The following is a 13,819-nucleotide window of genomic DNA, read 5'->3' as shown; positions in this document are numbered from 1 at the left end:
AGAGCAGAGTCCTAATAACCTTTATTATACTAATGAGCTTCTAAGAATATAAGTGGCCAACAAGGTAAAGACTGATCAAATTCTGTTTTTTGTTTTTTGTTTTCTTTTCCTGAATGAGACCTTCTGGCATTTTTCTGAGCAGTGCTCTTTTATCACACCTTTTGGGTAGTTCTATTTGCTATGTCAAAAGAGGTCTTCTTGTCCCCAAATCTGGCCTGGCTTGCTGGAGTATATTGTTCCTCATTCCTGTGCTAGAGATGCTAGAGACTAATTTTATGACCTCGAATGTGCAGAGTAAAGTTCATAGATTACAACTGATCTTGAAATGTTAATGCAAATAAATACAAGATACTTGGTGGGATGAGTCACAGGAATACTTCCAGTGCCATTTTCTATGGCATTTTTAATATGTCCCACACTATTCCAAAAACAATAATCCATAAAGGTCTTTTTTGGTCCTCTCTTCCTCTTCTTGAAACACTTCTGGGGGGTGCCTGGGTGACTCAGTCGGTTGGGCGTCCGACTTTGGCTCAGGTCACGATCTCGCGGTCCATGAGTTCGAGCCCCGTGTCGGGCTCTGGGCTGATGGCTCAGAGCCTGGAGCCTGCTTCCAATCCTGTGTCTCCCTCTCTCTGCCCCTCCCCTGTTCATGCTCTATCTCTCTCTGTCTCAAAAATAAATAAAAACGTTTAAAAAAAAATTAAAAAAAAAAAAAAAGAAACACTTCTGGTTCCAGTTTAGAGCTCTCTTAATCCATTCTCCAAGTCTTTCTTGTCCAACCATTTCTCCGTTTAATGAGGACACTCCATCCCTAGTCATTTTTGCAAGTGAGAGTCTGTTTTTGTACTTAACCAGACACCTGTTTATTGTTGTTACGAAAAACAGTGTTGCCAAGGGGTAAAGAGTAAAGGTTCCAGAATTAGACCATCTCAGTCCAAGCCCTGCCTTCATGACCTAACATGATATTTATACTTGGACAAGTTACTTATCTTCTTTATGACTCAGTTTTTTCAAATACAGTCTTGTTAAGAAATCAGTTATTAGGAAAACATAAGATAACATATGTAAAACATTTAGCAAAGTGTTTAGCATGTGGTAAATACTCAATAAATTTAATTAACTTAGGGAAGGACTGCCTCTTTTGACCAAAAATAAATACATTTCCATAATTTCTCAATAATATTTAACAGCAGTCACAACAATCCAAAAGAATTAATGTGAAACTTTTCTAATAAGGGATTTGAATTGCTTCCAGGCCATGGTGGTTAAATTGCTATCCAGAAAGTCCATGTCATTTTTTAACACATTTAGTAGCTAATCATTTGCCTCTCATGCCCACATTTTACTTCCAAAGTCCCAATGTTCAGGTAGAAGTATAGATGAAAACACTACCTGTGCCCAACAGCCTAACACTTTTTCATTAAGATGCCATAGTCTTTAAAGATACTGTCAGGAAAAGAAAAGAAAAGAAAAGGAAAGGAAAGGAAAGGAAAGGAAAGGAAAGGAAAGGAAAGGAAAGGAAAGGGAAAAGAGAAAGGAAAAGAGTATCTAAGATCTCCACACCTAGAAGGTGTCAGCCTGAAACACAGGATTCACCTGGAGGAGTTAGCAATGAGTGGGTTCACTTAGCCTTGGCAGAATTCATTTCATACCCCAAGTGTAAGCTTTAGAAAGATAGCATGACTTCTGATGAAGTCTGTAGCTCATCATAGGATAAGTCCTTTCTCCATAGCAATGGTGGATTTTCTCTGGTCAACTATTATTTGTGCACCTTCCTTATTACCCATTATTCCCAAAAGGTCAATATGCCAGGAAGATGAACTTAAGAAAGTAGGGCTTGAGAAATGAAGGAAAAAAACAACAACAGGAGGAAACTGCACTAATCCAAACATAAGGTCGCCAGGACCCAGACTAGGTTGAGGGCAACTGGAAAAGACAAGGAAAAAAATTACAAGCAATGTTAGGAGGCAGGGTGTCTGGCTGGCTCATCTGATAGAACATGCAACTCTTGATCTTGGGGCCATGAGTCTGAGTCCCAAATTGGGTGTAGAGATTACTTAAAAATAAAATCTTAAAAAAATAATAATGTTAGGAGGTATCTAAGCCTTGGAGACTGATTATGGGTGAAAGCAAGGGAAGGGAAGATCACAGATAAATCCAAGGTTTCAGAGTTGGGATTTGTGGCACAGGTTGAAGAATGGCCAGTTGAACTGGGGAAAACAGAGCAGGAACATGGTCTTCAGTGGGGAGAGGGGACCCAAAAGGAGAGGGAAGGTTATTACCCAAGAAGTAGTATCCATTTGAGTAAGTCAGAGAGCTATCCATGGTAATAATCAAGACCGTATTTTGTGGTTCAGAAAAAAAAAGTGGCTTCTTTAATCCTAATAATAATGTACCCATTTTTGGGGTCCCTGGGTGTCTCAGTCAATTAAGCATCCGACTCTTGATTTCGGCTCAGGTCATGATCTCACAGTTCATGGGTTTGAGCCCAGCATCAGGCTCTGTGCTGGCAGCACAGAGCCTGCTTGGGGTCTCTCTTTCCCTGTCTCTCTCTTCCCCTCCCCCACCCGCTCTCTCTCTCAGGATAACTAAACATTAAAAAAAATGTACCATTTTAAATAAATTCATTTAAGTCAAAAAGTAACTCAGATTAAAGAAAAGTAATAAGCAAATAGTAGTAAGGCAATACACAAACATGGTAAAAATTATTAAATTACACATAGATAAAATGAATTTGGAAAGCATTCTCACAATAGGAAAAGACTCAGGGTTAGGATAAACCTATAAACAGGGCAAAGATGTAAAATATACAAAGTTCACCCAGTCCTGGTCCCTGGGCTACAGTTCCTGACTCCCTCAAGATGGTAATGGGAGGACTCTTGGTCAATTTCTGAAAGCCCTGAGGTTCCTTCACTCCTTAAATATGTGTCTTCTCTCTCCAGAGTTGTAATTAGGTTTGAGACTAAAAGTCTGCAAAACACAATTTGCATATTAGAAAGCCCTTTTTTCAGGGGGAACCTACCTCCATGCCTTGGCCCTTACCCAGGCCATTTCTTCACATTTGCACATCCTCAACAATCATAACTGTTTCCAACACAAATAATGTTTTACCTTTAAAGATTTGGCTGCTTTGGAATCACCTATGGGCTGTTCATCTTTCAAAAGTTTACTTGATTCATCTGCTGGTTGAACTTCCAGAGTTTCCTGAGATTTAAATACTATGCTTTCTGTTTCTGAGACTCCCCACTCCAATACATCCTCTTGTTCAAGCTGGAAAATACTTGATAAAGTTTCAGGAAGTTCCTCAAGCACATTCTGTAGGAAAACATAAATGTATGTTTAAGATCTTCTTAATGGTCCTTCCAAAGTTTTAGGTCACACAATGTTTCTTTCTAACCATAAAATGATTATAAAAATACATGATTGAAATTAAACAAAGATAGTAAGTTTCCTGTGAAGATTTTGAAATAGAAACTCAAATTGAGTTAAAAATGTAAAGGCTACCAAATTATTTCTTCTGGCTCTTGTCTCAGAAAATACAACTACCCCCAGGTTATTATGCACCAACTCTAAGGAAATCATAAGACTTCAGTCTTACCCTGACTTCACCCCACACGCATACAGAATCAAGGCCCACAGAAACAACTGACCTCTGCCCAATCCGAGGTTCTCTGGTCCTAAGAAATGTGGCTCCTACTAGCCAGATGCTCCTCCAGAAGACTGATCTCAGGTCCTCAAAGAAGAGCTGATCCAGAAGTCTCAAGAAGACCACCCAGACATCCCAACTCTATCCCAAGCCCTAATGAAAAATTCTCACAAAATATCACTCTTAAAACTATTTTGTCTTCCTTAAAAATGTCTCAGTGAGGCGCCTGAGTGGCTCAGTTGGTTAAGCATCTGACTCTTGATTTCAGCTCAGGTCATGATCTCATAGTCATGAGATCAAGCCCCGCATCAGGCTCCATGCTGTGTGTAGAGATTTCTTGGGATTCTCTCTCCCTCTCTCTCTGCCCCACTCCCACTCATGGTCTCTCTCTCTCTCTCTCTCACTCTCCCAAAAGAAAGAAATAAACATTAAAAAAAAAAAGTCTCACTGACTTAATCTGTATCTCACCAAGTCTTATGGAAAATATCTTTATAGCCATATTTGGATATTAACCAATTTTAAACCAAGATTATTTGGGATTATGGAGTACTGACAGTTAAAACTTCACTGTCTCAAATTAACAGATGATAAAACTAGTCTGACTTACCTAAAAATCTGAATTCTAGAGAATGACTTGAAAATGCAATTGTATCACTTTTTTCTTGATATATTCATTTGCTAATAAGTAAAATAAGAGGTAAAGCTGGCAAACAGTACCAAATACTACATAAATGTCTTTATTACGCCAAAAGGGATGGCTAAACCAAGAAATTTCCATTTATAAAATTAAACTTTAATCTGGAGCTCGTATTTTTATAAAACTGCTTACTGGACATTACCGTAATTTATTATAACTAGATGGGACATTATTCAAATCCTGTATCTGTCAATTAACAGATGTATGATTTTGGTCAAGTTAATTAACACTTTTTAGTCTCATTTTCCTCACTGATAAAAAAAGAGGTTAACAAAATCTTTTTCATAAAATGGCAGAATAGATACCCTTGAGGGACAGGTGCCATAGGCCCTATGCTGTCTACTTATGACAAACTCATTCGTTTCATGCACCACAGATTTGGCACTGTTTATCACTCTCTTTTGAATTTCTCTTCTACTGGCCTCAACACACACTCCCAGCATTCTGGTTTGGAGGACTAAACAGATGAAGGTACCACCCTCCAAAATAGAAAATGAGGAAGAAAAGTTTGAGGAGAGGCAAATGACCCTCTTTAGTACTCATCCCAGCCTTATTTCTCCACAAAATGTTTACTGGTCCTATCACTCTGTGCTCTGCATCTATTTCAGCATGTATCATACTGTATTATAATTGTCTAGGTAATCATTATCACAGTTGTAATCATCAACATATAGAAGCATTATCTCATTTAATCTTCCACCACAACTCCATGAAGTAGGAACTGTTTGTAACCCCATTTTGTGGATGAAGAAATGGAGACTTACCGAATTAAGTAACCTGCCCAAGGTCACACTGACAGTAAGTAGCAGTGCTCTGTTTGAACCTAGACAACCTGATTCCAACCTGTACTCTCTTACCCTCCTTCCCCTATACCCAACAGACTAGCACTTCTCAAAGTGTGTTCCACAGACTCCTGGCAATCTTTGAGCCCCTTTCAGATGATCTGCAGTGTTAAAACTATTTTCAAAATAATACTAAGCCTTATTTGCTTTTTTCACTGTGTTGACATTTGCAGTGATGATGGAAAAGGCAGTAGTAGGTAGAACAATGAACCAATACTTTTCTTTTTTTAAATTTTTTTAATGTTTATTTATTTTTGAAGGAGAGAGAGAGACAGAGCATGAGCAGGGGAGGGGCAGAGAGAGAGGGGGACAACAGAATCTGAAGCAGGCTCCAGGCTCTGAGCTGTCAGCACAGAGCGCCACGTGGGGCTTGAACCCACGAACCCTGAGATCATGACCTGAGCCAAAGTCAACCAACTGAGCCACCCAGGCACCCCAAACCAGTACTTTTCAAATGATTAACACATGAGATTACAAAAGTGTACAGGGGTAAAGAGCCATTCAAAGAGCAAGGCAGATCAATGGATTTTAATGTAAGGATATACAGTAAGTTAATTTATCTTGTTTCAGGTTCCCCATTGCAACTCATCTTTAAGAAACTACCACTTGTACAGTTTGGATGTATTAATAGAGAATAGTACCCATAATTATGTTAAAAGGCTATTAAAATATTACTCCCGTTTCAATCTGTATGAGACAAGACCTACTGAATATACTTCAACCAAAAGAACATACACAACAGATTGAATGTAGAAACAGATATGAGACTCTAGCTTTCTATTAAATCAGGTATTACAGAGATTTGCAAAAAAAAAAAAAAAAGTAAAACAATGCTACCATTCTTGCTAAATTATTTTTTGGATACAATTTTTTTCTTAATATGTTTTGTGTTCATATGCAATTGAACATAATAATTGCGTTATTATTTTAAATTAATGAATAAATATTTTATATTTTTCTCAGTTTTAATTTCAATTATGGTATATATTGATCGAAATAATCCACATAAACAAAAACTCCTTTGGGTCCTTAAAATATTTTCTAAGAGTTTAAAGGCATCCTGAGAACAGAAAGTTTAAGTACATTAAAACTTTAAAGTCTGGGGCCCCTGGGTGGCTCAATCAGTTGAGCATCCAACTTCGGCTCAGGTCATGATCTCATGGTTCATGGGTTTGAGCCTCATGTCGGGCTCTGTGCTGACAGCTCAGAGTCTGGAGCCTGCTTCAGATTCTGTGTCTCCCTCTCTCTCTCTCTGTCTCCCCACTCCCCCACCCCCCACCTCTCAAAAATAAATAAACATTTTTTTAAAACCTTAAAATTTGAGGATTTCTTAAAAAGGAAATTGTGTCTGGGGCATCTGGGTGGCTCAGTCAGTTGAGTGTCCGACTTCAGCTCAGGTTTTTGATCTCATAGTTCGTGGGTTCAAGCCCCGCGTCAGGCTCTGTGCTGACAGCTCCGAGCCTGGAGCCTGCTTCAGATTCTGTGTCTCCCTTTCTCTCTGCCCCTCCCTCGCTCACACTCTGTCTCTCTCTCTCTGTCTCAAAAATAAATAAACATTAAAAAAAATTTGTTTTAAAAAGGAAATTGTGTCTTACCTATCTTTTATGTCTGAAGTACTTAGTGCACTGTATATCATCAGCAATTATTTGTAAATGAGTGAATGAATAAATAAAAGAAAATGATATCAGTTTCTTCCTCTGCTATGTATTTAGTCTCTATTTAGAATATTCATTGAACGGTATTGTACTTTGTCTCTTTATCTATTGGTCTACTCCATACAATGAGTTCTTCAAGGTCAAGAACTGTCTTTTCTATCTTTGTATTAACCATGTCTACAACAATATCTATCACATTGTAGAAAAGGAATAAATAAATAAGTTCCTTGATTTTTTTATAATTATGTGAGGAAAACATTCTCCATGATGATTCAAAAACTATTATATTTAAAATGGTGGGTACTTAAAGAAAATAAGTTGTATCAAAGAACTGAGAGACCTTTGGCCTGTGGCACTGAGATGTTCACAAGTGAAGCTACATACTCTGAGGATGCCGGGCACAACTTAGAAAGAACAGACCCTCTTCAAATAAGAGCATGTTGCTCTATGCTCCCCCAGACAAATCTCAGCTGAGGAATCTTCTAGAACTCCAAAGGACAAGTAGGATAGACAGGTAGAGTTCTGCTTTCTAGCAGAGTAGGCACCCCAAAAAATGTACCTAGAAAGATACCACAGAGGAGTCTTTTTACCATGACCAGGTATCAAATTAAAAGGTACTTACTTTATGTCAGGGTACCTGGGTAGCTCAGTTGGTTGAATATCTGACTCTTGATTTTGGCTCAGGTCATGATCTCACACTATGTGAGTTCAAGCTCTGTATCAGGTTCATGCTGAGTATGGAACCTGCTTGGGATTCTCTCTCTCTCTCTCTCTCTCTCTCTCTCTCTCTCTCTCTGCTCCTCTTGCTCTCGTTCTATCTCTTTCAAAATAAATAAACTTAAAAAAAAGGTACTTTACCTATTAAAAAGCCAGTGGCCAGAAGAGGTCCAGTGATTGCTTATAAATGTCAAAGCTGAGAGAATGGTTCCCACAAAATTACAAGGAAATCAATATTTTTGTTTAAATCTTTATTTTAAATAGTCAAGATAATGTCTAAGCTAGGCACCTGATAATTGGCCTTTTTCATAGGTTCCTGAAAATGGTATCTTTTCCTATACTTTACATGAACATAATAAATGGTATTAAGTCACTTCATTTATTAATGAAGAACTTCTATTTTTCTGCACCTAACTAATTTTTTATTTTGAATTTACTATATCTATTAGAAGTTTAGACATCAGAGGTTTCAATATCTACCTGTAAATGGTGATCCCTAGAGGCAACTACCATAGATGTCAGTCTTAAGCCCAAAGCATATGTGGGAAAGCTTCAAAATTGATTTAGCCACATATTAGTGCCACACATCCTGGGCCCTGAGGTAGGAGATGAGAATACAAAGCAGAAAAAGACATGGTCTCAACCCAGAAGCATTTCAAACTCTAGCAGTTTAACCAGTTGTGGAAAGTAATATCACTGGGTCCATGGCTTTTGTGAAAAGATTCCATATATTTTCTAACCATGACATATTATCATAAAAATGAAGTGCGAAGTTTTATGTATGTGGATTCACATTTTCAGGAACTATAGAGCTTGCAATTTAACAATATTTTACAAATTCTTTATAAAGGAAATGACCATCGTGCCATCATTTGTATTATGTAAATACGGATTTCTATACATATGGAGCTGCGTCCCATTCATAGGGAATATGTTCCAGATTGCTTTGAATCCTGTAAATATTTTGCCAATGATGGATGGAAAGGAAACTTTATTTCTGAAACAAACCTCTGTCATCAATGGTCCATATTTCTCCACAAAATTTTTCCCCCATCAATAATAGAAAAAATAAAATGATGCTTTCTTAGAAGCTAATAACCTTTAATTAACTCTCCAACTACTTTCTAGATCTAAATGCCTAGACCAGAGGAATTGTTAAAATCTTTCCCTTCTGAAAAGAGTTTTGGGCCTTATCTCCAAAGGTCTATGATAGGCGGCAACAGTGACCGAAAACAGCCAAGACTCTCAAAGTGATATTGGATTAGGTATTTTTACAGTTAAACACACCTCTAAAATAAATTCTTTATTTAGATAAGCATTCTAGCAACAAGAGACAGGCTACTACTTCAATATTGGCAGGGAGGATTCTTATTAAAGACTTTACCATTTGAGGTTCCTCAAAACTTACCTGTAATCCTTGCTCCGCTGGCACTTGAGATGGCTTGTGACCGTACTCTTTCCCCATTAAAGATGTATCCTTGAAGAAGAAAAAGAAAACAATTTAAATAATGACAGTTCTTAAAATCATTGAGCTATATTATTCAATGCAGCAAAATTCTACTCATTTAATCAGTGGGGAATAAATACAAGCTAATCAATACTATGCAGTAAATGAGAAATATAAAACAAAAGACACAATAAAAATATTTTGTCTATTATTCTGACTTCTCGGCTTTTTAAATTATTGGCATCTGTAGGTATATCATCAGATTTAATAAGACAATTGAGTAAAGGTAGAGGTACTGTAAAACACGGCTATTAAATGGCTGCACAAGAAAGATAAAATCAAAACAAAAATTTAACCTAATCAAAAGCAAGAAGGAGTATGATTATACTTAAAATTTCAATAAGTATAACTGCTAGCATCATTTTCATCACTACTAATGCTAAGTGCTATGATATAGTCTCTATTCAGCTGAAGTGGTAAGAAGAGAGTCCACCACAACATCTAACAATGAATAGTAATAAAGAGACCCAGCTCCTGCCTAAACTGTAAAGTCACAGACCAGGTATCAACAGGCAAGTTATTTTGCTCCCCTTAACCTCAGTTTTATCCTCTTTAAAACGGGCATTTGACCATATGACTTTTGACACCCCCTTTCTCCTCTAGATTTTTAGTACGTTCACTATAAACCTCAGAAGGGTCACACATTGGTAGTGGTGCTAAATCAGCTCTAGAGTAATGGCTTCTTAGGACTTTAATAACATTTTAAAATAATGCTGGCAAAGATGAAGCTGATCTTCAAGTAGCTTAATGGACTTTTAGAACAAACTCCATCACTTTTGAAAGGAAAACAACAAAATCTCATATTCTACAATGTAAAATGCACAATATTCAGCACTCAATCAAATTTGACCAGTCTCATGGAGAAGCATAAATATGTGACACTTAAAAGAAGAAAAATTAGAAAAAGAGTCAGAAATGATAGATATGTTGGAATTAGTGGATAAGGATCTTGAAATTTCTAATATAAATATAAAATGCTCAAATATATAAGTATAAGAGGAGCATAAGATATATAAAAAAAAAAAAAAGAATTGGGCACCTGGGTGGCTCAGTCAATTAAGCATCTAACTCTTGGTTTTGGCTCAGGTCATGATCCCATGGCTCAAGATGGAGCCCCATGTAGGGCTGTGTGCTGACAGTGTGGAGCCTGCTTGAGATTCTCTCTCTGCCTCTTTCAGCCCCTCCCCCACTCTCTCTCTGCCCTTCCCATGCTCACTTGGTCTCTCAAAATAAATAAATAAGCTTTAAAAAAACAGAATCAAATGGAATGTCTAGATAAAACACATTATCTAAAATAAAAATTTCACTGAGTGGCATTAATAGCAGAGAAGACATTGCAGGAAGATAATATTTGTTAACTTGAAGACATAGAAACAACACAAATGGATCACAGAGAGAAATAAAAACTGAAAGAAAATTAATACCCCGTCTAACATAATCTTTCATTAGAGTCCCAGAAAAGGGAGTGTGAAGGGAGCAGAAAATATTTGTACAGAAAAAAATGGCCAAAAGTTTCCAAATTTGATAACAACTATAAACCCTAGATGCAAAAATTCCCATGAATTTCAAGCAGAAACACACAAAGAATACTATGCCAACCACATTATAATCAAAATGAAGAAAACTAGTAAAAAAGCAAAAAATCTCATCAGCATCCAGAGAAACATTAAGTACAAAGAAACAAATAATTAGTGGTAACAATTACCACAAACTAACATTGCAGGCTTCCTATCAGAATTATGCAGACTGGAAGACAATGAAGCAACATATTTAGAGTACCTGTACTGAAAGAAAACACTGTCTACATAATATTCTATAACCAGCAAAATTATCTTTCAAAACCAAAGGTGAAATACTTTTTCAGCAAACTACAGGTGAAAGAATTCATTGCCATCAAACCTGCATTACAAGAAATGTTGAAGGGAATACTTTGAGCAGACGGAAAATGGTGTCAGGTCAAACCCTGAACGCACACAATGGAAATAAGTAGTAGAATGATTTAAAATGTGTGTAAAATAAAAAGAAACATTTTTCTCTTTTAAAAAATTTTTTAAATATAATGAATGGTTTAAATAAAATTAGTAATGTATTGGTTTATAACATATATAGATATGAAGTATGCATTAATGATAGCACAATGATGGGAGAAGGGAAAAGAAGTATTCTTCTGTAAGTTTCTTATACCATATGTGAAACATATTATCTATAGGGATAATTTAAATATGCACATTGTAAAATCCATTAGCACCTACAATAAAACAATAAAACAAAGAGGTAAATAAGCTAATTAAGTAGTACAAAATACCATAAAATGCTTTAAAAATAATTAAAAGAAGGCAGGTAAAGAGGAGGAAAAAAACAATAAACAAATGTGGCATATAGAAACCGAATAGCAAGATAGTAAACATAAACCCAACCATATCAATAATTCTATGTAAATGGTTCTAAATACTCCAGTTAAAAGACAAAGATTGTCACTGCAGAGAAAAAGAAGACCCTACTATATGATTGCTATAGGAAACCTACTTTAAGTATAAAGATATAAATAAGTTAAAAGTAAAAGGATTAAGGAGGTTATAACACACAAACATTAATCATAAGAAAACTGGAGTGGTTGTATTAATATCAGACAAAGTAGACGTCACTTCAAAACAAGAAATGTTACCAAGAAAAAGAAAATAATTTCATAATAATACAAGAGTTAAGTTCCTCAGAAAATATGAAATTACGCACTAATGACAATGCTTCAAAGGACATTGAAAAAAACTAACAAAACTGAAAAGAGAACTAGAAAATTTCATTATTATATTTGGGAATTTCAAACCAACACTATCTGGCCTCTGAGATTTAGCTTTTTATAAATATACTAACTAAACAGGAAATGTAAAATGTGAAATCCTACAAAAATTTCTTTACAATATTTTAGGTTTATAAATGTAACATTAAAGTATAAAACCCTGACAATAATGAACACCAAATTCAGGATATCATTCACACCTGAGGAGGAAGAGAATTATTGGAATTGGAAACAGGTACAAAGGGGGCCTCTACTTTACTTGTAATTTCCTATTTATTTAAACAATCTGAAGTGAATATGACAAAAAGAGTAAATTTTGAAAAATCTGATGAGTACTTTTTCTACAATTGAAAATATTTTATAATAAAGAAATTTCTAAACACATTTCATGTAGGTAATGTAGCAATGTCAAAGATGGATTAAAAACATCTTAATAAAGAAAACTAGGGATGCATGGGTGGCTCAGTCAGTTAAGCATCCAATTTCAGCTCAGGTCACGATCTTGTGGTTCACAAGTTTGACAGTTCTGTTCTCAGTCCTGGGTTGACAGCTCAGAGCCTGGAGCCTGCTTCAGATTCCGTGTCTCCCTCTCTCCCTGCCTCTCCCCTGCTCATGCTTTCTCTCACAAAAAATAAAAATAAAAATAAAAATAAATAAAAAATAAAAAATAAAAAAAGAGAGAAACCTATAGTTTACCTTACTTGTGAACATAAATGGGAAAAAAATCCCAATTAAAATATTTTCAAATGAAACTAATCATCATATTTAGAAACAATAAATCTTGACTAAGGAAATTCTTCCCAGAACTACATGGAAAATTCATTGCTAGTTCATAAGATTAACAGATTAACATGGAAATTCATATGATTAACTCAGTAACTGCTGAGGATGACCATCAATAAAATTCAACACCTATATCTGAGTAAAAAGTAACTAGAAACAAAAAAACTTAAACCCCACGGGAGATATTTGCAGATTCCTGCACCAAACATATTTCAAAATAAAACATTAGATAGATGAGGCCTAATGCAACAAGTAAAGAAACACTACATGTATAAATAACATAGAGTAGAAAACCAAAATGTTACTATTAGTAGATTATGTGACCATATATTTCATGGAAAAAAGAAAATTAACTGAAAAACTAGTAGGCCAAAGCATATCTAATAAATTCAATAAATAAAATTTCATACCAGCAATAACCACTTAAGATCCCATTTTTAAAATAAAAATAAGCAAATAATATAAGCAATAAAATGCATGAATCTCAAAAACGTTACGCTTAGCAGAAAAAGCCAGGTTAAAATGGTATCAGAATAGCCAAAAATAGCATCCATCTCCAAACCACCCAATAAAGTAAATATAAAGACAAAAATATATGAAAACTTAAAATATTTGTCAAGTTAAAGTCCAATGCCTGGGCTTTTTCTTATTTTTCTATGGGTCATACTTCCTTGTTTATTTGTATGCCTCATAATTGATTGTTGAAAGGCTTATAGCAACCCAGGGAGCACTTTTCAATGATGACTAATCACAGTAAGAACAGTGAGTATGTTTAGTGTTTTAACTTGCCCTATTCCCATAATCTGGGAATAAGCAGTAGTCTTGAAAAAAAAGATAACAATAAAATAAATATTTTAGTAACTCTCAGCCATAAGAATGTCTATCAGTTGTTTATGGTCAGTCTCAGCCTATCAATAGTGATGCTATTAACTGGAAATACCTGTGGGCAACTACCTGGGCTCATACTATTTGTGGCGAGCCCTCGGAGACATTTCCCCAACCACAGCAAATGTTGTGGCTGGATCAGCCCTTGCTGTTCTTATTATCACTACAACACATACCCCAGCAACAACTACCAGGGAACTTTGAAAAGACAAGGTTTATTACTTATGAGTTCTAAAGGGTACATGGCATACCAAGGAGCACAGAGTGAGTTTGTTAGGAGAGGGAGGGAG

At 35.8% G+C, this 13,819-nt stretch overlaps 1 protein-coding gene across 9 annotated transcripts in view; it reads right to left on the bottom strand.

Moving 5' to 3' along the window:
• TTC6 (tetratricopeptide repeat domain 6) overlaps positions 1-13,819 on the bottom strand; it is a 220,081-nt gene that overhangs the window by 131,941 nt on the left and 74,321 nt on the right. For all 9 annotated transcript variants that reach the window (XR_007153077.1, XR_007153078.1, XM_047863339.1 and 6 more), the window contains 2 exons: positions 8,966-9,034; positions 3,112-3,315 (listed from right to left, as the gene is read on the bottom strand). Coding sequence is in view for 7 of the 9 variants with exons in the window: in XM_047863339.1 (XP_047719295.1) it covers positions 3,112-3,315; positions 8,966-9,034 (273 nt within the window). In the remaining 2 variants the exon portion in view is untranslated. The remainder of the gene's footprint in view (positions 1-3,111; positions 3,316-8,965; positions 9,035-13,819) is intronic.

The sequence above is a fragment of the Prionailurus viverrinus genome, chromosome B3 (genome assembly GCF_022837055.1).
Source record: "Prionailurus viverrinus isolate Anna chromosome B3, UM_Priviv_1.0, whole genome shotgun sequence".
Classification (NCBI taxonomy): Eukaryota; Metazoa; Chordata; class Mammalia; order Carnivora; family Felidae; genus Prionailurus; species Prionailurus viverrinus.
The sequence above is the reverse complement of the archived record's forward strand: the minus strand, read 5'-3'. Positions and strand labels throughout refer to the sequence as shown.